Below are 13,381 nucleotides of genomic sequence, written 5' to 3' on the forward strand. Positions count from 1 at the left end.
AGGGAAAGTCAAAAGGGCTTCAGCCATGTGAAGTTGGAAATGCATATTGGATATGTAGTATGGGAAGGGATAACAATAGGAAGTGGGATATCTGAGTCTGGAATTCCAGGTAAAAGTTAGGGAGTCAGGGATTTGGGAGTCAAGGTGGAAATTAATTGAACTGTTCATCTAGGTTCTGACTTGGCTAGAGGCAAAGGGGCTGTAATGACAGCAAGGGGGCAGAGCCACTGCTTAATTCTCATCCTGGCGTGTCTGAGGCTTGGGGTTTTTGTAGGGATGGGTCCTGATTCCCCAGGACTTTTGCATGGCCTGGGAGGTCATGTCTCTCCTGGGTCAGAAGGGAGAATCCCAGGTTGCTCCGATGCAGCAGATGTGGGCAAGATGCCTTTCCTTGATGGCAAAGCCTCCAGCTCTCTGGCCTCTGCTTCTCCGTGGCAGACACAATGGTTTGTGTTCACCACTCCATTTCCTCTTCCAGGGTACACAGGAAGACTATTTCCCAGCCTCCCTTGCAGCTAGGTCGGGGCCACATGACTACTTCTGGCCAATGGGATGTGGGCAGAGGTGATCTATGCCACAACCAGGCCTCATCTTTAAAAATATCCTGTTTCATTGTATGAATTGCCTTTTGCTGCTGTAACAAATTGCCACAAACTTAGTGACTTAAAACAATGCAAATTTATGTCCTAGAGGCTAAAAGTCTGAAATGAGTCTTATGGTTCTAAAAGTGTTGGCAAGGCCACTTCCTTCTGGAGGCTCTAGGGGAGAATCTGTGTCCTTGTCTTTTTCAGTTTCCAGACGTGGCCCACCTTCCTTGGCTTGTGGTCCCTTCCTTGCATCACCCTAATTTCTTGCTTCTGTCATCACATCTTCTTTTACTGTCTTCTTGCCTCCCTTGTGATTACACTGGGCCCACCAGGATAATCTAGGATAACCTTCCCATCTCAAGATCCCTTAAATGAATTACATCAGCAAAATCCCTTTTGCCACGTAAGGTAATGTATTCACAGGCTCTGGGGGTTAGGACGTGAACATCCCCGGGGCGCCATTATTCTGTCTACGGAGGTGATCTTCCAGCCCAGTCTCCCCCTGTTTTGGAGATTCTGAAGGCCACATCTTCCAGTTGGTGTAGCTTCAAGATGAAGGAGGAAGGACTGCCCAATCTGCCTTGGGCTTTTCCACAGCCCCAAGGACATTTGTATTGTGTTAAGACAGTAAGACTCCAGGGTGAATGTATTACTACAGCATAGCCTATCCCATCTGGACTAATTTAGTCTTCTATGGGCTCTCCTTGGTGACTTTCAAGTCTTGGCCACAGCTGAGAGGCAACACACCCCCCTCCCCTGCTTTCCCCAGGGACTGTCAGTCTTTCCCTCTGAGCTTATAACTGAATGGCATGGGAAATCCTCTAGTGGTTGAGTAGAAAGCTCTGTCACCTCTACTACTGACTTACGTGCGTATGTGTGTTGGACCCTGATGGATGTTGGCCTTGGCCATGTGATTTCTTTGGCTAAACGAGTGTTCATGGACACGATAGGCAGCTGCTTTAACAGTGCTTGCATGGTTTGGGTTTTTTCTCAAGCTTTGGTGAACACAAGAGGATGAAATGCGAAATAGCCACGAGCCCTTTAGCCTGAGCCCCAGAACAGACACCCATGGAGGAGACCTGAGACCAACCCACAGCCTGGGGTCCAGCCCGGTCGACCTGTCAACTGAAGCAGAGCTGGGCACTGAGTCCGCACTGGATCAGCTTTACCACGTCATCCTGAACAGGGACGTAATCATAAATGCTTGTTGTAAGCCGCTGAGACGTGGGCCGGTTGGTTATGCAGTGTTATTGTGACAATGAGGACCTTGGGTTTCCTGGCAGCCTCTGGCCACTTACCACACCTGGTTGTTAGGACTTGGGTGAGAGCTGCACCTCCACCACTCATCCAGGGAGGAGCATGTCTTCCATCTTTGTCGTCACCACCCCACTCCAGTGCCTGTTCCAATGCTGGGTACCAGGGGATGCCCTGTTGCTGCTATAGAACAAATGAAGACTACAGAGCCACAGGCCCAGGTGGGGAAAATCATTCTGTTTGTTTTAATTAAACTGACTGAAGAAGCCAAGACACAGACAGAAAGAGACTAAGAACCAGACTGGAAATAGTTTAGAAAAGAAATGAAAAGCGATCGCAGAGATGTCAGTGCCCGATGGAGTGGTGGGAACAGGGGCCGAGCCTTCACGTCAGCTCCAGGACCACTGTCAGGACAAGCACCAAGGTGAGCCGGTCACCAGCAGGGCCAGAAGCGGAACCTGTGTGGGCTGCAGGGAGTAGGGTCAGGGCCCGCAGAGCCACTGTGTCGCTTTCTGGGCATGACAGGGTGGGAAGCCTGGGGACGGCATGGCTTCAATGGCACCAGCAAAGAGTCGGGATGCACTGGGTTCTAACTGCGCACAACCCCTTCTTTGCACGGGGCCAGCTGGGCCGAGGTCAGCCTCCCTGGTGGCCGTCGGGACCCTTCAGTGGGGATCAGGAGTGGAGGCCTCCGTTGTGAACTGGGAGATTGGCTCGGTGTGGGGCTGGGAGGGCTGGCTAGCCTGAGAGCAGTATCTGGGTGCCATGGGGTGGTATGCAGGTCAAGGGGCAGCCTAGGGAGAGCAGTATGAAGGGCCCTAGCAGAGGCATCTGTCTGTTCCCAACGCCCTATAGAGTAGTCCAGGGCCCCCGAACACAATCCCACCGCGATGCTGGACACATCTTTTTGGGGCCGGAGTGGGGGCGCCTGAGCTCTCTGAGCTAAGAGCACTAGAATCACTGTGGATGGTGGTGGGGACACACTTGGTCCCTGGAAATCCCTGGTGCTGCTTTGGGGTGCTGAGCCCCCTTTAGAGCCTCAGTGCCACTCCTAACCACCTCTGACCCAGGCTCTACCTAACTAGAAGGTGATTGACGGAGGCTTGAGGGAGGGGCCAGGGTAGGCTATTGGGCAGTTTGGGGGCCAGAGCTGGCTGGAGCCTTGAAAATCACTCACTTTTAAGCAAGAAGCTCTGACAGTGGAGACTTACCATTGGAGTCCTCCGTTCCTCTTGGAATATTTGGGTTTTCTGTTGGAAAGAGCAGAGGGAGAGCTAGCGAGTGGACGGTGGCATTCGGAACGCAGTAAAGGAGCTCCCTGCCCTTCAGCCAGTGCCTGCTGTGTGGTGTCACGTGCATTGTCCTGGTGCTGCCACACCGGGCTGGCAGCACCAGCCCCACTGCGTGGATGGAGCGAGGAAGGGAGGGGAAGCAGCCTGCCCAAGGTTGCGCAGCTGCTAACGGGAGGATCTGGGATTTGAACCCAGAGCTCCCTGGTTTTAACCGCTGAACTACAGTGCCTCCCTGTGGGGCACGCTCTCAGGGAAAATTTAGGGAGCTTGGGCCTTTGCTGCTCCCTCCTCCTTGGGACAGCGCCAGCCAGGGCCCGTCCCTGAGCCGTCCCCCTGATCCCTGGTGGGGTGCAGCCTACCGAACACGATGAGCCGGGTGTGTGTGTCGGTGGAACCCAGCGGGTTCTGGGCCGTGCAGCGGTACATGGAGCCATTGAGCTCGGCGGGGACCCGCTCCAGCACCAGCTCCTTCCCGTCGAACTCGGTGCTGCCATCAAGGAGGCGGCTCCCGACCCGTGTCCACGTGAACATGGGCTCTGGGAAGACTTCGTTCTGTTGGCCAGAGCAAGGGAGAGTCAGGTCACATGAGGAACCATTCTGCCAGAGCAGGAAGGGGTTAGAGGCCTGGCCTGGCCTGGCCTGGGCTGGGCTGGGCTGGCAACACATTCTCACCCGATGGGTTGGGAGGGGCTGCCAGGAACGCCAGGCAGAAAAGGGCAGGAAAGAATATCAAGGTTCATGAGCTATGTCTGCTCCAAGTTCTAGATGGGTAAGCAGACAAGCAGGCACCTCTGGCCATTCTTCCTTGAAGCCAATGCTGCCATTACACAGATTAGCAGACTGAGTCCTGCTGGCTGCGCGGGGGGTCAAGGGAAGGGTCTTGGAGCATGCTGCCAGGGACATGGTGCCCAGTTGGTGCCCCTACTACCTCCTACAACCTTCCCAGATGCTCAGAGAGAGGCCGACCTGAAATCCATGGACGAGAATCCTCACTGTGTCCCCGACCCGGGCTCTGCTGGGCGTCATCATGATTTTAGGTCCTTTGGGGGCAACTGTAGGGAGAGGAAGGTTAGGTCAAAGAAGTGTGTGCGTGTGTGGGGTGCGGGGAACTGAGCCAGGAAAGAAAGGGCAGGGGAAATGGAAGAGAAAGTCCCAGTCCAGCAGTCAGCATCCTCGGGATTGGCTGCTGCTGAGGTAGGAGCTCCGAGGGTGCTCATTCATTCATTCATTCATTCACTCATTCATTTGATTATGCCTGCCTTCATGCACACGCGTTCCCTGAGCCCCTGGAAGGAGTCAGACCCTGTCTGGAACCCGGGGATTCAACAGGATATAGAATATGGTCTCTGTCCTGCGGCGTTCACTCTCAGTAGGGATGAAAAACAAGTACAAGCTAGTGCGACAAAAGTCAAATCAGAGAAGCCTAGAGGACGATGGAGTGAGGGGTGCCCCCGGGAGGTGCTGCCCGAGGGATGACTCAGCTTTGAATGGGGGAAGCCTAGTCCAGCAGCCGTGACTGCTCGAGGCAGCCCGAACTCCCCCTGCACTGACCCTTGTGAGGTGGGGGTCTGCCATAGGCTCCTCATTGTACAGCTGAGCTAACTGAGGCCCAGAGAGGGGAGGTGACTTGCCAAAGGTCACACAGTGGGGAAGAGCTGGGTCCACAATTCAGGTCCCCTGGCCCCTGCTCCAGGGCTCCTGCCTCTAGGTTAATCTGCCCAGTGGGCTTTTTTTCTGGAATCTCTAGGAGGGGGATGGGTAGATGGTGAACAAGGTGTGGGGGGCCCATCTCCTTCCCTGGCCCTTTGTCCTCCCTACCTCTTTCTCACACCCTCGTATCACTTCTTCTAAGCCCCCTTACATCTCTGAGCTTGGGAGACCAGACGCCCAAGGGCACTGCTGTCCTGTGAGCAGAATATCAGGATGGAGGAGCCACTGGGATCACTGGGTCCATCCTATCAGGTTTCAGATTGGAAAACGGGACCGCGGGTGACACACAGGCTTAGCCACGGTCACCACAGAGCCAATTTCCCACATTTTCTGGCTTTCAGGCCAGGACTCTTTCCCCCAGCATCCTTCCTTCCTTCCTTCCTTCCTTCCTTCCTTCCTTCCTTCCTTCCTTCCTTCCTTCTTTCAACAAGTAATTATTGAGCCAACTATGTGCCAGGCTTTGGCAGGGCTGGGGACACAGTGGTGAACAAGACCAAGTGCCTGAGAACTTGGAGCTCCCACTTTAGTCGGGAAGTCATTCGAGATGCAAACCAGTACACAGACAAGAAACTCTCAGGGAGCGTAGCATTATGCAGAGAATCAGAGCCAGGGTGAGTGGCGGTCAGTGTCTCTTCCAAGGAGGTGACATTTCAGCTGAGACGTGATGCTCATGAAGAGGGTTCCAGGCAGAGGGAGAAGGTGCTGAGGCAGAAGGTCAGGGGATAATGAGGGTGGGGCTGGGGACAGACCCCGTAGCGCTTCCTGGGTCCGACGAAGGCCATAGGGTTTTGATCAGAGCACCATGCATGCTCTGTGCCATTCTCTGTGAACATCTTCCAGGGGTGGTGGCAGGAGAAAAGCTTTGTCCCCAGCCCCCCAGGACCTCCCCCATCTGTCCTTGCCTGTTCCTCTAGCCTCTGCTTCCCACTCAGACTCTCTGAGCAGAAATCAGAGCACCTGGCAGATGTGGGTGGTCTCCAGGCACAGCCAAGTTCATTCTCTGCGAAGGAGACCAAAAGTCAATCAAACCATGAGCCAGACATCTGAAGGGCCACATGGGGCTGATGGAGGCATCACTGGGAAGAGCTGGGCCTGCTCTGATGGTGGTGGTGGGGGAACCGCACGGAAGGTGAGGGCGGTTTCCATGGCTGCATCCACAGGAGCGAGAAAGGAGCACTGGCCTGGGAGGCTGAGAGCCAGTTCTGCCCTATTCTGTGCCCTTGGGCGAGTCACTTCACCTGGCTTTCCCCAAATACAAAACGGGAACCATAAAATGATGACAACCTGGGCCTACCCACTGCCCTGGTGGTTAGGAATATCGGGAGACGGAGGGTTGAGGGCTAACATTTGTCAGGTGGCGCAACAGGGGCCCGTCACTCTGTTCACGCCTCACGTGCATGAACTCATTTTACCTTCTGACTTTTTGCGATCGTCCCCATAAGGGACGGGCTCAAGCCTCTTTTTCACCTTCCGTCCTTATTAGCACTCAAGTTCTGTGTAGGTCGGTTTGCAGGTGGGAAGCACTCCACAAGGCGGGTGTGGCCCTGGGTGATTTTGTCTGCTCTTTTGTCCTGCTGGGACGGCACTGTCCTGCTGCAGCCAGCAGAGGGCTCAGAAGGGAGGGCATCCCTGTGCCCAAGAAGTCTGACCCTCTGGAGGACAAGGTCAGACCCCTTTCCCCTTCCCGGTCGGATTCCTCACTGCCCTGTTTTCTAATGGTCCCACCTACTTTCTTCAAGCTAGGGCCTGGGCATACTGACCGTGAGGGGCGAGGGACCCAACAGGTATCAGGTGTCTAACATGCACTAAACCCCGTTTTAGGACTGTCACTCCCATCCTAGTGCTCATGAGGCAGGTTCCCACGTAGCCCATTTTGTGGCCATAAAACTGGCCATAGGGAGGGCAGTGGCTTGCCAGAGGTCACACAGCATGAAAGTGGCAGAAGCAGGACTTGAAGGCACGCAGGTCTTCAGAGGGAAGCCAGGAGCCCAGGGGTGGAGGAGAGAGAGAGAGAGCTGGTGCCTTCTCCCAACTGGGACAGCCAGACCCCTTCCCTTGCCGCCTGAGCTGCAGTTCCTGGAGCTGACCCTGAGGGACAGAGAGGGGCAGGCGAGGGGTCTGCTCTGCCCTCACTTCTCTGAGCTTGATCCCTGCAGCTACTGACCCACAAGCGCCTTTGCAGCAGATGACCCCTTTGACTCCCACCCTCACTGCTGCAGCAAGGTGTTACTTCCGGGAGCCGGGTCAGCTGCACTTCTGCCACCACCCTGACGCCCATTAGCAGCTGCTGGCAGTGAAACCCTGGCCCCCTTGCCTTCTGCTAGAACACACACTGAGAGCACCTGATGGAATGCTCCCAGCCCCAGGTTTCACCCCCACTCCCTGGACATAGGAGTATAGAAAAAGGGGAGTTTGGAGAGCCAGGATTGAGGGCTAGCCTTCTCCGCTCTCTGGCTGTGTGACTTGGATGAATCAATTCAACTTCTCGGGCCTCAGTTTCCTCATCTATAAATGGGGAGAATAAGTTCCCCCCTATTTGAGGAGTTGCTCTGAAAATGACAATGAGGGAGAGATGTGAGATGTAGAGTGGTGTGCATCTGCTCAGGGCAATGCAGAAGACCCTGATTAGATAAGCTGCCCTCTTTACCTTTCCGGAGCATTCTGCTGCAAAGATAGACTTGTGAAATCTCACAGAAACGATTCTCTAGGCTTCACCCATGAATTTCTGGGTATTCATTAAGACTATCACTCACCCACCCACCACCCACTCATCTATCCATCCATCCACTCATTCTATCCATATGTCCATCATTCCGTCATATCATCCCATCCATCATCCATCCATCCATCCATCATCCATCCAGCCATCCAGCATCCATCCACACATCTGCCCATAAACCTACCAATCCACTCAGCAGCCCATTCGTTCATCTGCTCTACTCCTCTAGCTTTCTACTGTACACCTAATTTGTGTTGGTCGCTATGCCAGGCAATGTTGAGGATACAGTGATGACTGATAGCAGTAGCTTCTATTTATTGAGTACTTTCTCTGTCACTATGCTAAGCACTTTGTATGCACTGCCTTATTTAGTTTTCACAACAACCCGGAAAAGTATTAATTGTTATTAAACAAGTGTTTATTAAGTAATATGTTAGGAATTGTTCTGAGCCCCTAATGGCAGGTAAAGAGGTTGCCTACACGCAATTTGAATTCCAGTGGGGGAATCCAAGAAATAAGGAAATATATAATATACTCATAGGTGGAAATAAATACGATACCAGAAAGCAAAGCAAGATAAGAAGTTGATGAGGCCAAGAGGAAGAGGCTGTTTGAGATAGGGTAGAAGATTTGAGCAGAAGATTTGGGCAGAGTCCTGAATGAAGGAGGGATTGAGAATATTGGGGTAAGATTATTCTAGCCAGAAAGTGCAGAAAGCCAGTGCTAAGTCACAGAGGAGGACCTGAGCTGGGTATATTCAAGGAAGGGTAGGGAGGGCCCTGTGGCTGGGTTAGTAAATGGGGCAGAGAGGGGATTGATAAATGAGTACCCTGGGATTCTGTTTTAAACGGGATGGCAGTCACACAGGAAGTGCAGCTCTTATGTACACAATTGGATGACTCTTAATGAATGCCTATGTAACTACCATCCCAGTCAAACTCTAGAACATTCCCATCCATCCAAAAGTTTCCCTGATGCTTCCTTTCAGTCAATTTCCACTCTCCATAGGTAAACATTGTTTCAATTTATATGACTCTCAGAGGCTTGTTTTATGTTCCAGAAGTTCATATAAATGGAATCAGGCAGTCGGTACTGTTTGCAGTCGGCTTCTTTCCCGTTAATACGTTTTGAGTTCCATCCACGTTGTTGCGTGTAGGGGTTCATTCATTTGTATGGATGAGTGGTAGTGTGTTGTATGAATACACCGCAGTTTTTTTTCACCCATTTTCCTAACTATGGACATCTGGGTTACTTACAGCTTTTGTTGTTGTTATGACTAAAGCTGCTGCGAACATTTGTATCTGAGTCTTTGGGGATCTATGTTTTCATTTCTCTTGGGTACATACTTAGGAGTAAAATTACTGGGTTACAGTCTTTCCCTTTGTAAGAAACTGCCCATTTTCCAAGTAGGGGTTCTGTTTATAATTCCACCAGCAATGCCTGAGGGTTCTGATAGTTCTGTAGTCACGCCGACATTTGGCATTGTCGATCATTTCCATTTTAGCCATCCTAGTGCTTGTGAAATGGTATCTCACTAAGGTTTTAGTCTTCACTTCCCTGATGACTAAGGATGTTATGTATCTTTCTATACACTGATGGGCCACTTGTAGATCGTTTTTTTAAAATAATTGAGTTGCCATGTCATTCGTGATCTTTAGTAGTTGTTTATATATTCTGGATACAAATCCTTTGTCATAGACGAGTGTCTGGATTTAGAGCATTTTTTCTCAGTCTATAGTTTGGCATTTTAGTTTCTTAAAATTGTCTTCTTATAAACAGAAGATTTGCATTTTGATTAAATCCAATTTACCAATTTTCAAATTTTCGTTTAATGTTTTCTGTGACCTCTTTAAGAAATCCTTGCCTGCCCCAATGTTACAAAAATATATTCCTATGTGTTGTTCTAGAAGCTTTATGATGCTGGGTTTTGCATTTTGGTCTATGATTCATCTCAAATTAATTCAGTGTGTACGTGAAGCGAAGGTCCAGCTTCATTTTTTCCTTATGCTCCTCCAAGCGTTTCAGGGTCATTTGTTAAAAAGACTTCTCTAGGGCCGGCCGAGGGGCGCGATTGTTAAGAGCTGGCTTGGGACGCCAGAGAGCCCCGGTTCGGATCCCACATATGAGGGCCAGTGACACTGCCCTCTACAGCTAAGATGCTGAACAACAGCTCAACCTGGAGCTGGGCTGCCTTGAGTTGCTGGCAACGGCGTAGGCTGCAGCCCCTGCTGCAGTGGGTTGCCATGGGCTACCGTGTGTGTAGCCAGCTGCTAGCGTGAGCGGCCAGCAGCCACCGTGAGTGGCCGTCCAGAAGCCGGCGACTGATCTGCCTCGCCCGGGAAGAGAGCAATGATGGTGCCAACTTGGGCCAGTGAAGCAAGGTCCTCCACAACTAGACTGAAGAACAAAACGACAGCAACTTGTCTGTTCCCCTTCCCCCAATTCCCCAATAAAAATCTTTAAAAAACAACAACAAAAAAAGACTTCTCTATCCCCATTGATGAGCCTGGAGTCCTTCGCCAAAAGTCAATTGAGTCTATATAGCAAGGTCTATTTTTGTATGCTATTTCATCCTATCAATCTATGTGTCTACCTTTAGAGAGTTTGGGGTGGGTATGTATGTGAGTCATGATCTGATTAATATTTTAAGTGGATCGGTCAGGGTGGAGAACAGACGAGGGCACATGTTGAAGAAAGATCAGTTTGGGGCATGAACTGATGGTGGTTGGGTTGCATGGTCAAAGAGGAAACCATGAAAAAGTGACAAATACGGGGTATATTCTGAGGTTGAGCTGCTAAGGCTTGGTGATGGCTTGAATGTGGGATATGAGAAAAGAGTGAGAAAAGTGGGTGACTCCAAAGGCTCTGGCTCCAGGGTGGTGTCCTCCCATGTCCTATGTGTTCCTGGCCCCAACCTGGCAAAACTTCCTGACCCTGATCCAGCAAGCCCGCGACCTGCCATGTCAGTGACCCTTACCTGGGAACTCTCCCCTGAGCTCATGGGTCTCTCATTTGATCCAGAAAACCTCCTTGTCACCGCCCATGTTCCTGACTGTGACCAAGAAACTCTTCCTTGGCCTTTCTGTGACCTGACTCAGCAGCCTTCCCTGAAGAGTCCCAAGTCTTGCATTCTTAACTCACCCAGCAACCCTCCCTATGCCTTCCATGTTCCATTTCCAATCTTTTCTTTTTTTAAGATTTTGTTGGGGAATTAGGGAAGGGGAACAGCCAAGTTGTTGTCCTTCAGTCTTAGTTGTGGAGGGTGCAGCTAGCTCAGCTCCAAGTCCAGTCGCCATCTAGCCACCCGTTGGCAGCTCGCGGCCGCTCAGCTCAAGGTGCCATGTTCAATCTTAGTTGCAGGTGGGCATAGTCCATCATCCCATGTGGGAGTTGAACTGGCAACCTTGTTGTTAGGAGCACGTGCTCTCACCAGCTAAGCCATCCTGCCACCTGTTGGCAGCTCAGCAGCAGCTCAGCTCGGGCGCAGCTCACTGGCCTATGTGGGAATCGAACCGGTGACCCTGTTCCTCAGAGCTCATGCTCTTAACCAGCTGAGCCACTCACCCGGCCCTCCATTTCCAATCTTGAAAACATCCCATGTTTTCTAATACTGATCCATAGTCTTGATCCTCCCAGACCGAACTCCCATGACCTCTCGTGTTCCTGGCCCTATCCAGTGAACTCTCCTGGCCTCCCTGTAATGCCCCATGTTCTCCAATCCAGCTCAGCAAACCTCCTTAAGAACCCCGATTCTGACCTCTGTGCCTCACTCTGACTCCAGTCTGCTCCATCTCCCCCCCATCTCCATGGCAGTGGCTCAGAGACCCCACTCCAAGGCTCCCTACCCCATCTCTGCAGAAGGGCAAGTGCCAAGTCTTACCCAGTGTGACCTCTGCCTGCATGGGCATCGAAAGCGCTGGGTGCTTGACTTCACAGCTGAAGAGGGCCTCATTGTCGATCTGCGGGTTGAGTGTCCAGGTGAGCAGGGCGCGCACCTCCACAGTGCCGTCGCTGCCCGGGGTGTGGCTGTGGCGCAGGAAGTAGACAGGCTCGGCGCTGTGGACCCAGCGGGGGAACTCACGGCTCACCACCGTCTCTGGGATGTTCTCGGTGGTTGGCTGGAGGAGGATGCTGGGGTCTGGGGTCAGGCTGTGGAAGGGACGCTCCGTGTAGGGCCTCCCACCCCGGTTCTCAGCGTCCTGCAGGGACAGTGACCTCTGCACCTTGGTGTCATCCAGGTCGCGGTGCAGAAGGCTGCGGAAGGGCCTGCTGTCCTGGAGGGGGCCAGAGCTTGCAGCCGGCGGCTCTGACAGGGGCACTGCATCGATTGGTTCCCCATCTCTTTTGAAATAAACCTGAAATAGCAAGATGAGTGTGGGAAAAGATTTTGTGCCAATGACCTAGGCCTCCCAATGGGCTCTCAGAGGAAAGGGCCAGAGGAGGCCATTCCTTTCAGAGCCTCCTCCTCCTAGTCACCTTCCAGAGAGACCCCCCTTGTTCCTTTCCCTCCAGCACCCCAAGATTCTGAGTCAGCTCTGTTCAGTGGGGACACAAAGGGCCCGGTGGCCGAGGCTGGGCCCATTTCCATCACTTACCAGCTGGCGAGCCTCTGAGCCTCAGCTTCCTTACTTGTACGGAGGAGTAAGAGCCCCTGCTTCATGGGGCTATGGGATGCTTAGAAACGATGTGCACAGAAAGAGGGGCCCTGGACACAGCCTGGCAGCCGCCTGGGCTCCAAGGGGCGGTCCGTGTCCACTTGGGGAGAGCAAGTGGATGAGGGGGCGGGGCACTGGAGATTAAATACAATGTCAGAAGAAGAAGCAGAAAAGGATCTCTGAGTGTATGTGCATTTTAGAGGTTTTAGAGACAAGGCAGAAAACAGGTGCGTGTGTGTGTGTGGGAAGGAGCTAGGTGTGGGGACGAGGCGAAAGCGAAGGCCTTCTGATTTTTTTCTGCTGGTGGGGAATTCAAGTTTTGAGAGGCGGCACTTAATTTAATTTGCTGTCTTTTTATTTGGGTACATGTGCCCAGAGGCCTGTGGAGATTTGGTGTGTTTTTGTTTTAATAAATCAGATAAATAAATAGAGGGGAGAGAGGGAAAAGGGAGGCAGGAAGCAGCTCTCAGGATGCTGGTGTAGGTGGGGGAAGGAGGAGGAGATGGCAGGAGAGGCAGGGGAAGGCGGGGTGAGGCCAAGGATGTGGGGGCGGGGGTGTTGGTAAATGAAATGTGCAATGCAGAGAACCTGTCAGAGTTTATAGCTCCCATGAAGAATCTCTTATGCACATAATAGCCTGCTTTGGGTTTTTTCTTTCTTTCCTTTTCTTTTTTTGAATGGTCCTTCAAAAGCAGGTTTGTAATTTATATCAAAGAATTCTTTCAAGTTCTGAAGTTCCAGGCAAATGTAAGATACCTGGAATGTGGGGAGATGGCGATATACATATAATCTGAGTATTTTATTGGCAGGTATTAAACGGCAGGAGAGGCAGGCTGGGGAGGGGTTTCTTACAGCTCCGGGCTGTGAGGAGCCTTTCTTTGGGCCCCTGGAAAAGTTTTTCTTCGTGGGATAAAGACCAACTTGCTTGATTTCTAGGGAGGCGAGACCGCTTTATGGGCTCCAGAGGGGAAACCTTGGAGCCATGTCTTCCTCTCACCAATTGCTGGCTTTGAAGCTGCCTTTTTATCGGTCTTATTGGGAATCAAGGTGTGGGTGGAGGGAAATGGACCTCACCAAACGTGTGTCTGCGCAGCTGCCCACTGCCCCACCTGTGCGCACCTACCCACTGCCCCACCTGTGCACACCTGCCCACTGCCCCACCTG

At 52.1% G+C, this 13,381-nt stretch overlaps 1 protein-coding gene across 1 annotated transcript in view; it reads right to left on the reverse strand.

Annotated features, from left to right (window-relative positions):
* Positions 1-2,063: 2,063 nt before the first annotated feature.
* IGSF21 (immunoglobin superfamily member 21) overlaps positions 2,064-13,381 on the reverse strand; it is a 163,751-nt gene continuing 152,433 nt past the window's right edge. Inside the window, exons 6-10 of the mRNA XM_019654845.1 lie at positions 11,443-11,917; positions 4,100-4,185; positions 3,493-3,685; positions 3,053-3,091; positions 2,064-2,245 (exon numbers count right to left, since the gene is read on the reverse strand). Of these exons, the coding sequence (XP_019510390.1) occupies positions 2,226-2,245; positions 3,053-3,091; positions 3,493-3,685; positions 4,100-4,185; positions 11,443-11,917 (813 nt within the window). The 3' untranslated portion in view covers positions 2,064-2,225. The remainder of the gene's footprint in view (positions 2,246-3,052; positions 3,092-3,492; positions 3,686-4,099; positions 4,186-11,442; positions 11,918-13,381) is intronic.

Source organism: Hipposideros armiger, unplaced genomic scaffold (genome assembly GCF_001890085.2).
Source record: "Hipposideros armiger isolate ML-2016 unplaced genomic scaffold, ASM189008v1 scaffold_232, whole genome shotgun sequence".
Lineage (NCBI taxonomy): Eukaryota > Metazoa > Chordata > Mammalia > Chiroptera > Hipposideridae > Hipposideros > Hipposideros armiger.